Source organism: Humulus lupulus, chromosome 1 (genome assembly GCF_963169125.1).
Source record: "Humulus lupulus chromosome 1, drHumLupu1.1, whole genome shotgun sequence".
NCBI classification, from domain to species: domain Eukaryota; kingdom Viridiplantae; phylum Streptophyta; class Magnoliopsida; order Rosales; family Cannabaceae; genus Humulus; species Humulus lupulus.
Genome location: NC_084793.1, coordinates 117,786,735 through 117,800,243, shown reverse-complemented (window position 1 = coordinate 117,800,243; position 13,509 = coordinate 117,786,735). Strand labels below are relative to the sequence as shown.

The window sequence follows — 13,509 nt, the reverse complement described above, 5'->3', positions numbered from 1 at the left end:
ATTAAAACACCCTCTTTTGGGCTCAACACCCTGCTAGAGAGGATTATGGAGGGACAATTGGTGGATGCGCAGTTGCAGGAAGTTAGGCAGCATATTTTAGCAGGGATAGCTAAGGATTATTCCATCTCTGAGACCGGTAGGCTTCGATATCAGGGGTGGATTTATGTTCTGGAAGATGAGGGGATCAGACGAGAGATACTAGATGAGTCTCACACTACGCCATACTCGATTCATCCGGATACCATGAAGATGTATCAGGATCTACAGGCATTATACTGGTGGCCCGGGATGAAGAAGGATGTGGTAGAGTATGTGTCTAGATGTTTGACATGTCTACAGGTAAAGGCTGAGCATCAGTGGCCAGCAAGGTTACTTCAGCCTTTGGGTATTCCTGAATGGAAATGGGAAGATATTACAATGGACTTTGTGGGAGGTCTACCCATGACAGTGGGACTTTGTGACTCAGTGTGGGTAATAGTAGACAGATACACCAAGTCAGCTCATTTTCTACCAGTGAAGTCGACCTATACAGTGGAATAGTACGCAGAGTTGTATGTGAGGGAGATAGTTCGTCTCCATGGGGTTCTAAAGTCTATTGTGTCTAATCGAGATCCTATCTTTACATCTAAGTTTTGGGGAGCTCTGTAGAGAGCTATGGGGACCCAGCTGAAGTTTAAGCATAGGTTTTCATCCTCAGACTGATGGACAGACTGAGAGAACGATTCACGTGTTGGAGGACATGCTTAGGGCGTGTGTGATTGATTTCGAGGGATCTTGGAATAAGTATCTACCATTGATTGAGTTCTCATATAACAATAGTTATCTATCCATGATTGGAGTGGCTCCTTATGAAATGTTATATGGGAGAAAGTGTAGATCACCCATTCATTAGGATGAGATGGGTGAGAGGAGGAACTTAGGGCCAGATATGGTTCAGAAGACTAATGAGGCTATTGGGATGATTCGAGGCAGAATGCTTGCTTCGCAGAGTAGACAGAAAAGCTACACTGATCCTAAGCGTAGGAATGTGGAGTTCTAGGTTGGGGACCACATGTTTCTGCAAGTCTCACCATTGAGAGGGGTAAGGAGATTTGGAGTAAAGGGCAAGTTGAGCCCTCGGTTTGTTGGACCTTTCGAGATCCTAGAGAGGATTGGACAGGTGGCTTACAAGTTGGCCTTGCCACCGTCACTGTCAGGAGTTCATGATGTATTCCATGTCTCCATGTTGCGGAAGTATGTTTCATATACAACACATGTACTGAAGTATGAGGACTTGGAGTTATAGACAGATTTGTCCTATGAAGAGCGACCAGTTCAAATTATGGATCGGAAGGACAAAGTTTTACGGAATAAGACAATTCCGTTAGTTAAAGTACTGTGGAGAAATGGCAAGGTCGGGGAAGCAACCTGGGAGTTAGAGACAACGATGCGGGATCAGTATCCCGAGCTATTCAGGTAAATTTCGAGGACAAAATTCTCAGTAGGAGGGTATAGTTGTAACGACCCAAAATCACTAATATGGCTTAAGGGCCTTGATTAGTGCGCTGGGAAGGCATAATTGGCTTAGGTGTGAATTTATTCAATTAATGCATGATTATATGATAAGCATGCTTGTATGATTATATGAATGTAAATGTGGTTAAATGTTATATCTATGAGAACCACATTATTATGTGGGTAGATTTGCAGTGTGCGACTTGAGGCGATCCTAGGGAGCTAGATAGCGGGAAAAGTCACAACGGGGCTTAATATTTGACTTTGGATAAGTTAGGGGTATTTTAGGTATCAGGTAGTTATTTAGACTATCGGGTTATGAAAATAAATATATGGAGATATATTTGAGGACAGGAAGCTTAGGCGAGAATATTCTGGAAATTTACTATTTTGCCCTCGGGGACGTTTCCGGTACCCCGAGCCTCGAGATTGACTTAACTGGCTAAGGTTAGACTAAGTTAGTGGAAAGCAGAAGAATAAAACACAAACTGACCTTCTCAGATCTTCTCTTTCTTCTCTTTTCTCTTCCAAGAAAGCATTGGAATTCAAGGGAAATCAGCTGGAAAATTAAGTGTTTAAGCTGAATTCATGAAGGTTTAGCCTAGTTCAGACTAAGGGTCACTCAACCAAGATTAAGGTAAGGGTTGAATTGTGTTTTTGGGTGTTAGAACTCTGTGTTTTTAGCTGAATATTAAGGTGTTTATGGTTTTGATGTTTAAGGGCTGAATTGAATCTGAGTGCTTGGGTTTTAGCTCAGAGGTTGTCAAGGTAGTAGTTCAACAAAGAAGGTATGCTTCAATTCGTAATTTAGAGGTTAAAATTTGAGTTTTGCATGACTATTTTTGGTGTTTGAGTTCCTGGGTTTCAGAAATCAAAATGGAATTTTAGTAGGTTTTTAAGCTGGATTTCTGTTGGATTATGCTGTTAGAATCATGATAAAAGTTTTGTGATTAATGAGTTTTGAATTAGGGAGCTTTGGGATGGTTTTGGATGAGGTTAGGATGCTAGAAATGGTGAATTTTCTGGGCACGAATGGTAGGGCCGCGGCTCTGTTCTAGAGCGCTGCGGCCCTACGAAGCAAGAGAGCCAGGGAGGCTCTGCCAAAGGAGAGCGCCGCGGTGCCACTGCTTACTGGGGGGGCTTGGGCTCTGTTTTAGAGGTGGGACGCGGCTAGGTTTCAAGGGCCGCAGCCCTTAGGTGCATTTCTGATCTTTTGGGGATTTTAAGCGTGGGAACTTAACCTATGGTGCTCGGGATCGATTTCACCACCGTGCTTGGTGGAATTTGATGCCCCGGAAGCTAGTATTGTACCCGAAAACCTTTATTTGAATGTTAATGGAATCCATTACCTTGGTTGTGACTAGGTGTTAAAGCTAGGGCCCGAGAAACGGATCGTGCTCGAGGGACGTCGCTTGTAATCAGTGAACGTAGAAATTAAAGGTAAAAAAACTGCACCCGGTTGTGTATTTGTAATGGGATTAAGGGCTCCCTAATATGTATGCTGGAAAGGATGGTATTATGCCATGTAAACAGTAAACCAACAGCCTAAGAGTGCCAAGGGTTACACTAGCGCACAGGGCGCGGCTTGCCCACTGGTAGCCGAGGACAGCTTATTATGCACTGAGCTCAGTTTAAGCGTGCCAGAGTCAGTGGGTTAAACAGAGGGTGCGGTCTAAGTTGTCGGCCCTGATTATTATTTTACCTGATTGTTATTAGTGATTGGTTGCATCGTTGGTTCTGAATGTGTGTTGAGTGATTAATGTGGAGTATTAAGTGTTTGATCATGCTTAAAGGATTGATTACCTGTTGTTGTTGTTTGAGTTGCATATTATATATTCTTGTTGGGCCTTGGCTCATGGGTGCTACATGGTGCAGGTAAAGGCAAGAGCAAACTCGATCAACCCTGACTAGGAGAGCTCTGCGAGCTGAATGTACATGACCAGCTGCTCAGCCGCCATGGTTGAGGGGAATGCGGGAACAGGGGAACCAGAAATGTCTGTTTTTCCATAGAATGGCGGATGGTTAAATGTATTTTGGAAATTCTGTAAACCAACTTTTAAACACTGTTTCTTTTTGTGATCCCATGTGTAAAACTGTTTAAATTATACAAATTGTATCTTTTGAGACCAAAACCCTTTTTAACCCTAGCACATTCATGGTTAGTGACACGTTTTTAATTAAATGACTTGATTAGCGAGTCCTGCATTTTAATAAGTACACAGTGTAGCGGTCTTGGCAATCCAGGGCGTTACAATTGATTTTTACGAAAAGATTCAAATTTTCTTGATAGGCTACGAGAGGTAATCTCTATATCCTTGTATATGTGTTAGTTTAATGTATACATATATATATGTGTGTGTGTATGATCCTGGCTGGTATTAATATTCTTATTACCAAAGAAAAAAACAAATAAAATTAAATATTGTTTTTATAATGTCTTATGCTCTTTGAAGTTAATTATGTTGTTTTATGATATCTAACTATAATATATTTGAGTGTAAATATTATTAAAATTATTTAAATTTGACATATTTTTTTCTAACTTCAAATATTAATTTTAATTTTAATAATGATTAAAATTATGTTTAAAATTGGATTTCTAATAATATATTTGTTAATTTTATTTAATCAGAACTAACAAATATTATTTTTTTACATATTAATTTAGTATTTATTAAATTACATATTTTACTTATGCTTTATTGAATAGTTTTATTAATTTAAACAAAATTTCTAAGATTTGTTTAAAATTTATTTAATTACTTTAGAATTTAATTATTACTTAAATTATTTAATTAATGTTTATTTTTATTAAAATTTAGTTGCATAATGTTAATGTTAATTTTATTTAATCTTAATTAAAAAATATATTATTTTACTTATCAATTCACTATTTATTAAATTAGAAAATTTATTGAGTACTTCTACTAATATTCACAATATCTCTAAATTTTACAATTCTATAAAAAATTTGGCAGCATAACGACTATATTTTTATCTACACAACAAGAATTTCATCTATTAGCGGCGGGGGACTCAGCCCCTAATAAGGTCTAAATCTGCCGCTAATAAGTATTAGCGGCGGGACTCCGCCACAAATATGCCGCGCCTAAATATTTGTCGCTAATAATGATTATTAGCGGCGGACTGACACACCCGCCGCTAATACCTTCGTCAGAGTCATTATTATTAGCTGCGGGGTTCGCTGCTAATATTGTTTTTATAATATTTTTTAAAATAAATTTTAAATAAATTAATAAATTAATATTTATTAAATTTAATTATTTTAAAAAATAATTTATAATATAATTTAACAAAAATAAAAATTTAATTAATTTAAACATAACTAACATTAAAATTAATATAAATAGTTTTAATATTTATCAACCTAGTAAATATCGCTATTGTCATTAAAAATAAATAAAGTATTAATGCAGTCCAAATATATAAACTAGTAACTAAATAAAATCATTAAGATTGATATTGAAATTGTCCTCATCTTCAACATTTTGGTTTGGCTGTGAGGACGACGGCTGTGGCGGTGGCGGTGGCTGTGACGGTGAGGGTGACGGCTGTGGCTGTGGCTGTGGCGATGAAGGAATATAAGGTGAGTGTGATGATCGTCCGAGCGTGAGGTCCCCAAACTGATCTAGAGGCTGTGGCTGTGGCTGTGCCTGCGACGCGCCTCCTGGAAAATCGGTAATGCTAAAATATAGTGGAGGAGACTGGGAAGAGGGTCCAAAAGTGTATTGGTTTTGATACTGAGGAGGTCGTTGCGACGACACATTTGGCGGATACATTGGGTGAGGCTGGTACAATTGCTGTGGCGGATACTATGAAGGAGGCTGGAACTGCTGTGAAGGAGGCTGATACTGCTGCTGTGAAGGAGGCTAGTGCTGCTGTTGTGGCAGTGTATGAAGGTCAGGATTGGCAGTGTTACTCTGAGAAGACGAACCACCTTCGGATTGTGGTGGAAAATACCTCTGCATAAAACTGTCAAACATTGGGTCATACAGTTTACTAGGATGCACAGGTACCGTAGTCTTAAATGTCTCACGAATTTCCTTCATCATCATAGCCATAACTTTCATATCTTCATTAGGCGTAGCAGCAGTATTTTCTTGGGACTGACTTTGATCTGTAGAGCTAGAGGATGTCTTCTTTGCCTTCCCTTTCGCCCTATAACCCACTCCTCTTTGGTAGTCAGATCTCTCCCCAAGTACTTTACTTAGTATCTCGTATTGATCGACCAGGGATGAATCAACGCCAGATACATTTAGAGATGCCTCACTCTGCTATTGACTTTGCCTCTTAAGTTGTGTCCTCTGAACCTCTGCCGCCATTTTTTCCTGTATAAAGATAACATTATAAACAAAAATTAGAAACATTAGAAACAAGAAAACAATACTATTCACTTACATAATCTTGTTGAGCTGCCTCATTGACAAAAGATTTTGTCGATTTTCTCATATGAGCATCCCTCCAAGTATCAACAACATGTGCATCTGGGTTCTCCTATACAAATGTAAACAAAATGTTTCAGAATGTGTTATTTTATAAAATTAAATTAACATCTTCACTTACATATTGGTGATGCTTAGCTGCCAAAGATTTTGTGCCTTGTGTTGTTACATACTTCATTTGTCTTCTGTTTGCTTGATTTTTAGCGGAACGAGCCAAAAATCTTTCGCTCAAAAACATTTCACAAATAAGCTGCCAAGCCTCCTTAGTGCAATGGTCGGGTGGCTTAGAGAGGACATTCTCCAAATCTTCTGGTCCAGCATAATGATTTTTGAAGTGTCTATGTCTATAGTTCTTTCTCTCGCGATATCTTTCCCTCATCTCCTTGTTGACAGTTGCCAGAACTGACTCACGTTGTGGATGACTGTCTATATTATAGTAATACTGCATTAAGAAAAAAATATTGGATAACTTTGTAAATAATGGAATTAAATAATGAAAAGTACAAGATTTGTAATTTTTTTACCCTCATACGATCAAGCACTTGATCCTTAAACTGTTGAGGTACATCAGCAAAATCCAAATAATGCCCCGGACACAAAATGGAAACTAGAGTGCCCAACATGCGAATAAAAGCTTGATCCTCCTGCCCAACCACTTTGTTGGTCACAGGATCAAGCTCTAGATCCAATGGTTTCCCAGCTTTTTTCCTTCGTTCTTCAAGAACATTATTACTAGCAGGGCCACGACCTTTTCTTATCGTCGGCGGGGCTTTAAAATTTATTAACAATAATCAGTATTAGTATTGATGTTATATCTATCTAACAATATAATTTCTAAAAATAATTTTGATATGCAATATTTAACCTGACTCGCAAGATGATGGTACCCTAGAAGGATCTGGCGGGTCTTGACCCCCACCATCTCCGCCGTGATAAGTAGCTATATCAGCTGACATTATACTTTAGTTTAAAATTTATTAGTTAGTAATTAGCATTAAAATAGAAGTATATCACATTGAATTCATAATAATAATAATTACAAAAAAAACTTTATTATATTTAAATATATAGTTCTGTTACACAAATAGAAAAAACTAAACAGAGTAATCACTATCATTTCCATCAGTAATCGGAGACACATTTTCATCTTCACAAAGCTCAAATATCTTATATTATAATTACAAAAAAAAACTTCATTATATTTAAATACATAGTTCTGTTACACAAATAGAAAAAACTAAACAGAGTAATCACTATCATTTCCATCAGTAATCGGAGACACATTTTCATCTTCACAAAGCTCAACAACCAATTCATCTTCTGCATCTACAACGTCCTCATGTTCTGACATATCAGCTTCATCGTCACCATCTTCATCAGCTCCAACATATGCAGCAGGTTGATCAGATTGCATAATCAACTCTCTGAGGTCCACAGTCAACGCAAAATTTGATGAACTTGTTTCATGTACAACATTAATAACATCATTAACCTAATCAGAATTGTCCTTAATGTCCCAAATCTGTCAATGATTCACATCTTCTACAACTTTCCAATCACGACCTCTAAGTAAATCATCGAGATAGAAAACTTGCTTAGCTTGAGTAGCAAGTATGTACGGCTCATCTTTGTACCATTCACCATTGACGTTTATACTGGTGATATTATTTTCAATGACTGTTTTCTTCATTCTTGGATTTGTATTAAACCATTTGCACCGAAATAATGCCACTGAATATGCACCAGTGAAAGAAAGTATCACTACTTCTTCAAGCATGTCGTAATAATTAAAACCTTCTGTTCCGGCAACAGACACTCCACTATTCTGTGTGGTGCGCTTTTTGTCTCGTTCGTGTGCAATAAATCGAACACCATTGACTATAAAACCTTGGTAAAAGGTTGACAAATGATCTGACCCAGATGCTAAAGCTAACAGTTCATCACCATTTTCCAAAGACCCAAGCTTGTGCAAGTCATATATCTAAATACATAGAATGATATTAGATTCACAAAATATATCATTAATAAAATCACTGTTCAAAGTTCAAAGTTCAAAGCTACCTTTTTATGAAACCACGAACGAAAATTTTTCCTATGCAAACGATCATGATCACCATCTGGGTATTTTTGTTTAATCTCTTGTAGGTGTTCGCTGTTAATTAGAATAGTGTTACGATTCTTGATAACAAAAAACTGATAATAACCACACATGTTCTAATTTATAAGAGAATAAACTTACTCTAAATAAGACTCAATTTCAGGAGAATTCTCAAGTATGAACCACTCAGCTATTTCACGAGTATTATGATCGAGAGTCTTCAAAGTTCCCTTTGTGACTGGACAACATTGAGATTGGAAAACTGTAAGATTTCGTGGGATAGAAGTTGCATCTTCATTTCGATCAAGACAGTTAAATCTTGTTTCAATGTCTTTGAAATACATTGAACAAAAGGTCAAAGCCTCATCTGCAACATAGCCTTCGGCGATCGACCCTTCAGGGCGAGCTTTATTTCCCACATAATTCTTTAATTTTTTCATGTAACTTTCAAAAGGATACATCCACCTCATAAATACCGGACCACCCAATATTGCTTCTTCTGGCAAATGTAATACCAAATGAATCATTATGTCAAAAAAAGCTGGAGGAAAAATCAACTCCATCTTGCACAATATCTGAATAAGATCATTTTGTGCTTCCTCCATATCTTTAACATTTAAAGTCCTCAAACATATTTGCCTGAAGAAATTGCACAATTATGCAATAGTGGTCGATATAGATTTTGGAAGAAACTTGCGAACACTGAGAGAAAGTAATCGTTGCATTATCACATGACAATCGTGTGACTTCAACCCAAGAATATTTGTATCATTCTCGGACACTTTCTTCTTCAAATTTGAACAAAAGCCATCTGGAAATCTAACTCCTTTTATAAACTGACAAAACTATTGCCTCTGCGCCGGAGTTAACACATAAGGAGCGTGCGGCTTCATCAGCTTCCCATTCTCATCTTCATAAATCCACAATGATTCTCTCACACCCATCTTTTTCAAATCATGTCTGGCATTAGTGGTGTCCTTAGATTTATCATTGTCTAAGATGGTGCCAAGGAGACTATCACACACATTCTTCTCAACATGCATGACATCTATATTGTGTTTTAATTTGTTTGTACACCAATACTCAAGCTCGTAAAAAATACTGTTTTTCATCCAATTACCTTCATCTACTCCTCTTTTACATTTCACACCCCCAAACTGGACATGTTTTCCTGGAACTTGCGCTACAAGAGCATTAACTTGTTCTAGTATATCCTCACAAGTAAACCGTCTCGGAGGACGTCTTCTCTCAACTTCTCCATCGAACTCTTTGTCTCTTCTCATTTGATGAGTACTTGGCAAGAATCTTCTGTGACCAACGTAAGATGTCTTACCGATCACTCGGATGGAAGTTGTGTCCTCATTACACGTAGGACAAGCTTTGTATCCCTGACCACTCCATCCAGACAAACTACTGCGAGCTGGAAAATCGTTCACTGTCCACAAAAGGGCTGCTCGCATCTTGAACATCCTGTTGGTCGTACTATCTCTTGTATCAACTCCGTTAACCCACAGATCCTTCAACTCATTCACCAATGGTCTCAGAAATACATCCATGTCCTTACCGGGTGATTTTGGCCCAGGAATAAGGAGGGTCAACATGAAATAATTGTCTTTCATGCACAACCAAGGTGGCAGATTATAGTTTTCCAACACCACAGGCCACATGTTGTATGCAAGGTTCATGTTGCCAAATGGATTAAATCCATCAGCAGTGTAACAACCCAAAATTACTAATAAGGCTTAAGGACCTTGATTAGTGTGCCGGGAGGGCATAATTGGAGGTTATGTGAATCAATAGTGTGAGGATGCATGTTTATGAGTATTAGGTGAGCATGCGGGCCCTGTTCGACTAGTAAGGGCTTAATCGTAATTTTGGCCCGTTAGGGCATAAATGTAATTGTGTGTGATAAATTGTTGAGACCACATTATTATGTGGATAGGTATATATATAAGTGAAATATGTGAGAACCACATTATTATGTGGATAAATATGCAGCCGGTGACATGGGGCGATCCTAGGGAGCTAGATAGCAGGAAAGTCACAACGGGGCTTAATGCTTGACTTTGGGCAAGTCAGGGGTACTTTAGGTATCGTGTAGTGATTTGGTATATCGGGTGATGAAAATAAATATATGGAGATATATTTGAGGTTAGAATGTTTAGGCGGGAGTACTGGGGAATTTTACTATTTTGCCCTCGGGGACGTTTCCGGTACCCCAAGCTTTGGGATTAGTCTAACAACCTAAGGATATACTTGGAAAGACTTAGAAAATACTAGATAGAAAATGTAAACCGACCTTTCAGCCTTCTCTCCTTTCTCTCTCTCTTTCCTCTCCCTCTTAAGGAAGAAAACTCTAATTTTGTAAAGGGAAACCAGCTGATTTCTGGGAATTGAAGGGGATAAGCTAGAGGATTAGCTCAAGAATTAATCAAGGACTGAGATAGAGCCAAGGTAAGCTTTGAATTTTCGTTTCTGAGGTTAAGAATTTAGAGAAATGGCTGAGTTTTAAATATCTGTGATTTTGGTGTTTAAGGTGGAAATTGAGGCTTGAAACTTTGAAGATAGGTCTGGGGACTATTGGAGAAACGATTCTACAGCTGAGGTAAGTTTCAATTTAGAGTTTAATGGTCGAATTCTAGAAATACCATGGCTGGTTTTGAGTTTGTGGGTTTGAAATCTCAGAAATTGGAATTGGGATTTTGGTGAGTGTTAGACTAGATTTTTGGTTGGATTGTGTTGTTTAAATTATTCTAATGATGTTGTTATTAATTGGTTTTGAGTTAGGGGCTTTGGGATGGCTTAAGATGAGGTTTAGAGATTGAAAATGGTGGATTTTTCTGGGTTCGAAGGGTCGGGCCGCGACATGGTTCTTGGTGAGCCGCGGCCCTTCGAAGTTGTTGCACGTTGAGGAAGGAGGGCGGGCCGCGGCATGGTCCAAGTAATGCCGCGGCCCTTACCTGTTTTTGTGCTCATGGAGGGTTCTGTCAGGGGCCATGCCGTGGCGCTTAAGGGATTTTGGGATTTTGAGAATTTAGGCTTGGGAATTTAGCCTAGGGTGCTCGGGGTTGAGTCTTTTACCATATTTGGTGAAGTTCAATGTTCCGAGGACTAGAACTTGGTTTAGAAGCTCATTTAAGATTGTTAATGGTAACATTTATCTTGGTTGTGACTAGGTGCTAAGCTAGGGCTCGGGGATCGGATCGCGCTCAAGGAACATCGCTTATAACTAGCTCGTTTGAAAGCCAAAGGTAAGAAAGTTGCACCTGATTATGTGGCTAGGTTGGGGCTATGTGTTCCCTATGTTTGTATGCATTGTTATGTGAATGTGTTTAACCATGTGAACACGATGGGACTAAGAGCTCCCTACACTTGTATATCATGTCATGAGATGGTATTATTATGCCATGGGACATGCGATAACTGGCCTAAGAGTGTCGGAATCAATATTTGCGCGCAGGGCGCGGCTCGGCCACTGGTAGCTGAGGCAGCTTATCTGTCACTGAGCTCGGTTAAGCTGGCCGGAGTCAGTGAGTATTACACTGGGGGCGGCCCAAGAGAGCCGAAGACAGTGTATTAAATAGAGGGTGCGACTAAGGGCGCTGACCCTGAATATCATTTGATGATGTGATGAACTGTTGATTATGATTGTGAATATTGTGTTATGAACGTGATTTGTTGGCTGTTTGGATGACAAACTAATAATCTGTTGTGTGATATCACTGATTGGATAAATGTTACGAAATGCTGAATTCCTGGTTGTGCATTGTGAAATATTTGATAGAAGATGTTGATCTTGTTATGTTATCATGCTTTCTTGCTGGGCCTTGGCTCACGGGTGCTACGTGGTGCAGGTAAAGGCAAGGGTAGGCTGAATCAACCATGAGTTGGAGAGCTCTGGGGGCGAGGTGTACATTGTCAGCTACTCGGCCGCCACGGTCGAGGAATTGTACAGGAACGGAAACCTAAAATGTATATTTTGCCATTAGAGTGGCTTGAACTATTTGTAACTCTTGGAATTTGTTGTAACTAAGACGTCTAAATCCTGTTTTGAGTTTCCATGTATTAAACTGTCATTTTTTTAACGAAAATAGCCTGTTTGTGACCAAAATCTTTTATTCCTAATCTGTTGGCGACATGGAATTCACACTTTCTTTAAATGACTTGATTAGCAAGTCTTGCACTACTTTAAACACACAGTGTAACGGTCTTGGTTATCCAGGGCGTTACAAGCAGCTAAGCCCAGACGAACATTTCTGGGATCCCTTGAAAAATCAGGATGCTTGGCATCAAAGTCCTTCCACGCAGAGCCGTCCACCGGGTGTTGCATCACCCCTTCATCTTTTGATTTCCCGGCGTGATGCCATATCATGTGTTTTGCTATAATCCTTGAAATGTATAATCTTTTCAACCGAGGGGTCAACAGAAAGTAACGCATCACCTTGTGTGGCACTTTTTTTCCTTTCGTCATTTCGGAAGTAATCCATCTACTACTTCCGCATACTGGACATATCTCTTTAGATGCATGCTCATTGTAAAATAAGCAGCAATCATACTGACGCACATGAATGGACTCGTATCCCAACCCTAAATTTTTCAATCTCTTTTTCGCCTCGTAGTACCTTCCGGGGATTTTGTTTTCCTTAGGAAATGCAAGCTTTAACAACTTCAGCAATTCATCAAATATGTTGTTAGGCATCTTCCCTCTAACTTTTAGATGCAATAACTTTGCTAAAAAGTTCAGGGATGAAATCCAATCACATCCAGGATACAACTCCGCTTCAATCTTCTCAAATAACTCGTCATAATACTGACTCCCACCAGGATCCCTTTCTACTTCCTCAGTTGTCGGTAAAAGGAAGTCTTCCACAACGTGAATCATCTCATCGTCTTCATTCTCATCAACCACCTCATCAACAACAATTTCTTCCACCTCACCATGGAAAATCCACTTATCATAAGCTTGATGAAAACCCCTATCGAATACGTGTGCTCAAACTACATCTAAAGATTCAAATCTATTATTATTGCATCTCACACACAGGCACCTAATTCTTCAATCAGAATCTTTATGTTCCGACGCCTTCCTCAAAAAAGCTTGCATACCATTCCAATATTCTTGACAACCACGATTTCTCAATGTCGTCCAAGTCTTGTCAATCGTCATCTAAAGTGTTATAAGAGTGAGTTTTAGTAATGTGAATAGAAATGGATAACAAAGAAGATTTGTTATCATTTTTGAAATCTTATGCAATATTATAATATCTTATGCTATTTTATGATGTTTTATTAGATAATGTTATTTATAAACAAATTAAATTAAATTATTTAATTAAATAATATTATATCAAACTTTTATTATTTAATTAATTAAATTATTAAAAATTAATCAAAAAATAAATTATTATTTATATAATTATTTATTCTTAATTTTTAAAACTTTTATTAAATATA

At 38.3% G+C, this 13,509-nt stretch overlaps 1 protein-coding gene across 1 annotated transcript in view; it reads left to right on the top strand.

Annotated features, from left to right (window-relative positions):
* The first annotated feature begins 5,329 nt into the window (after nucleotides 1-5,329).
* LOC133820441 (uncharacterized) overlaps nucleotides 5,330-13,509 on the top strand; it is a 28,456-nt gene continuing 20,276 nt past the window's right edge. Inside the window, exon 1 of the mRNA XM_062253446.1 lies at nucleotides 5,330-5,406. Coding sequence (XP_062109430.1) covers nucleotides 5,330-5,406 — 77 coding nt within the window. The remainder of the gene's footprint in view (nucleotides 5,407-13,509) is intronic.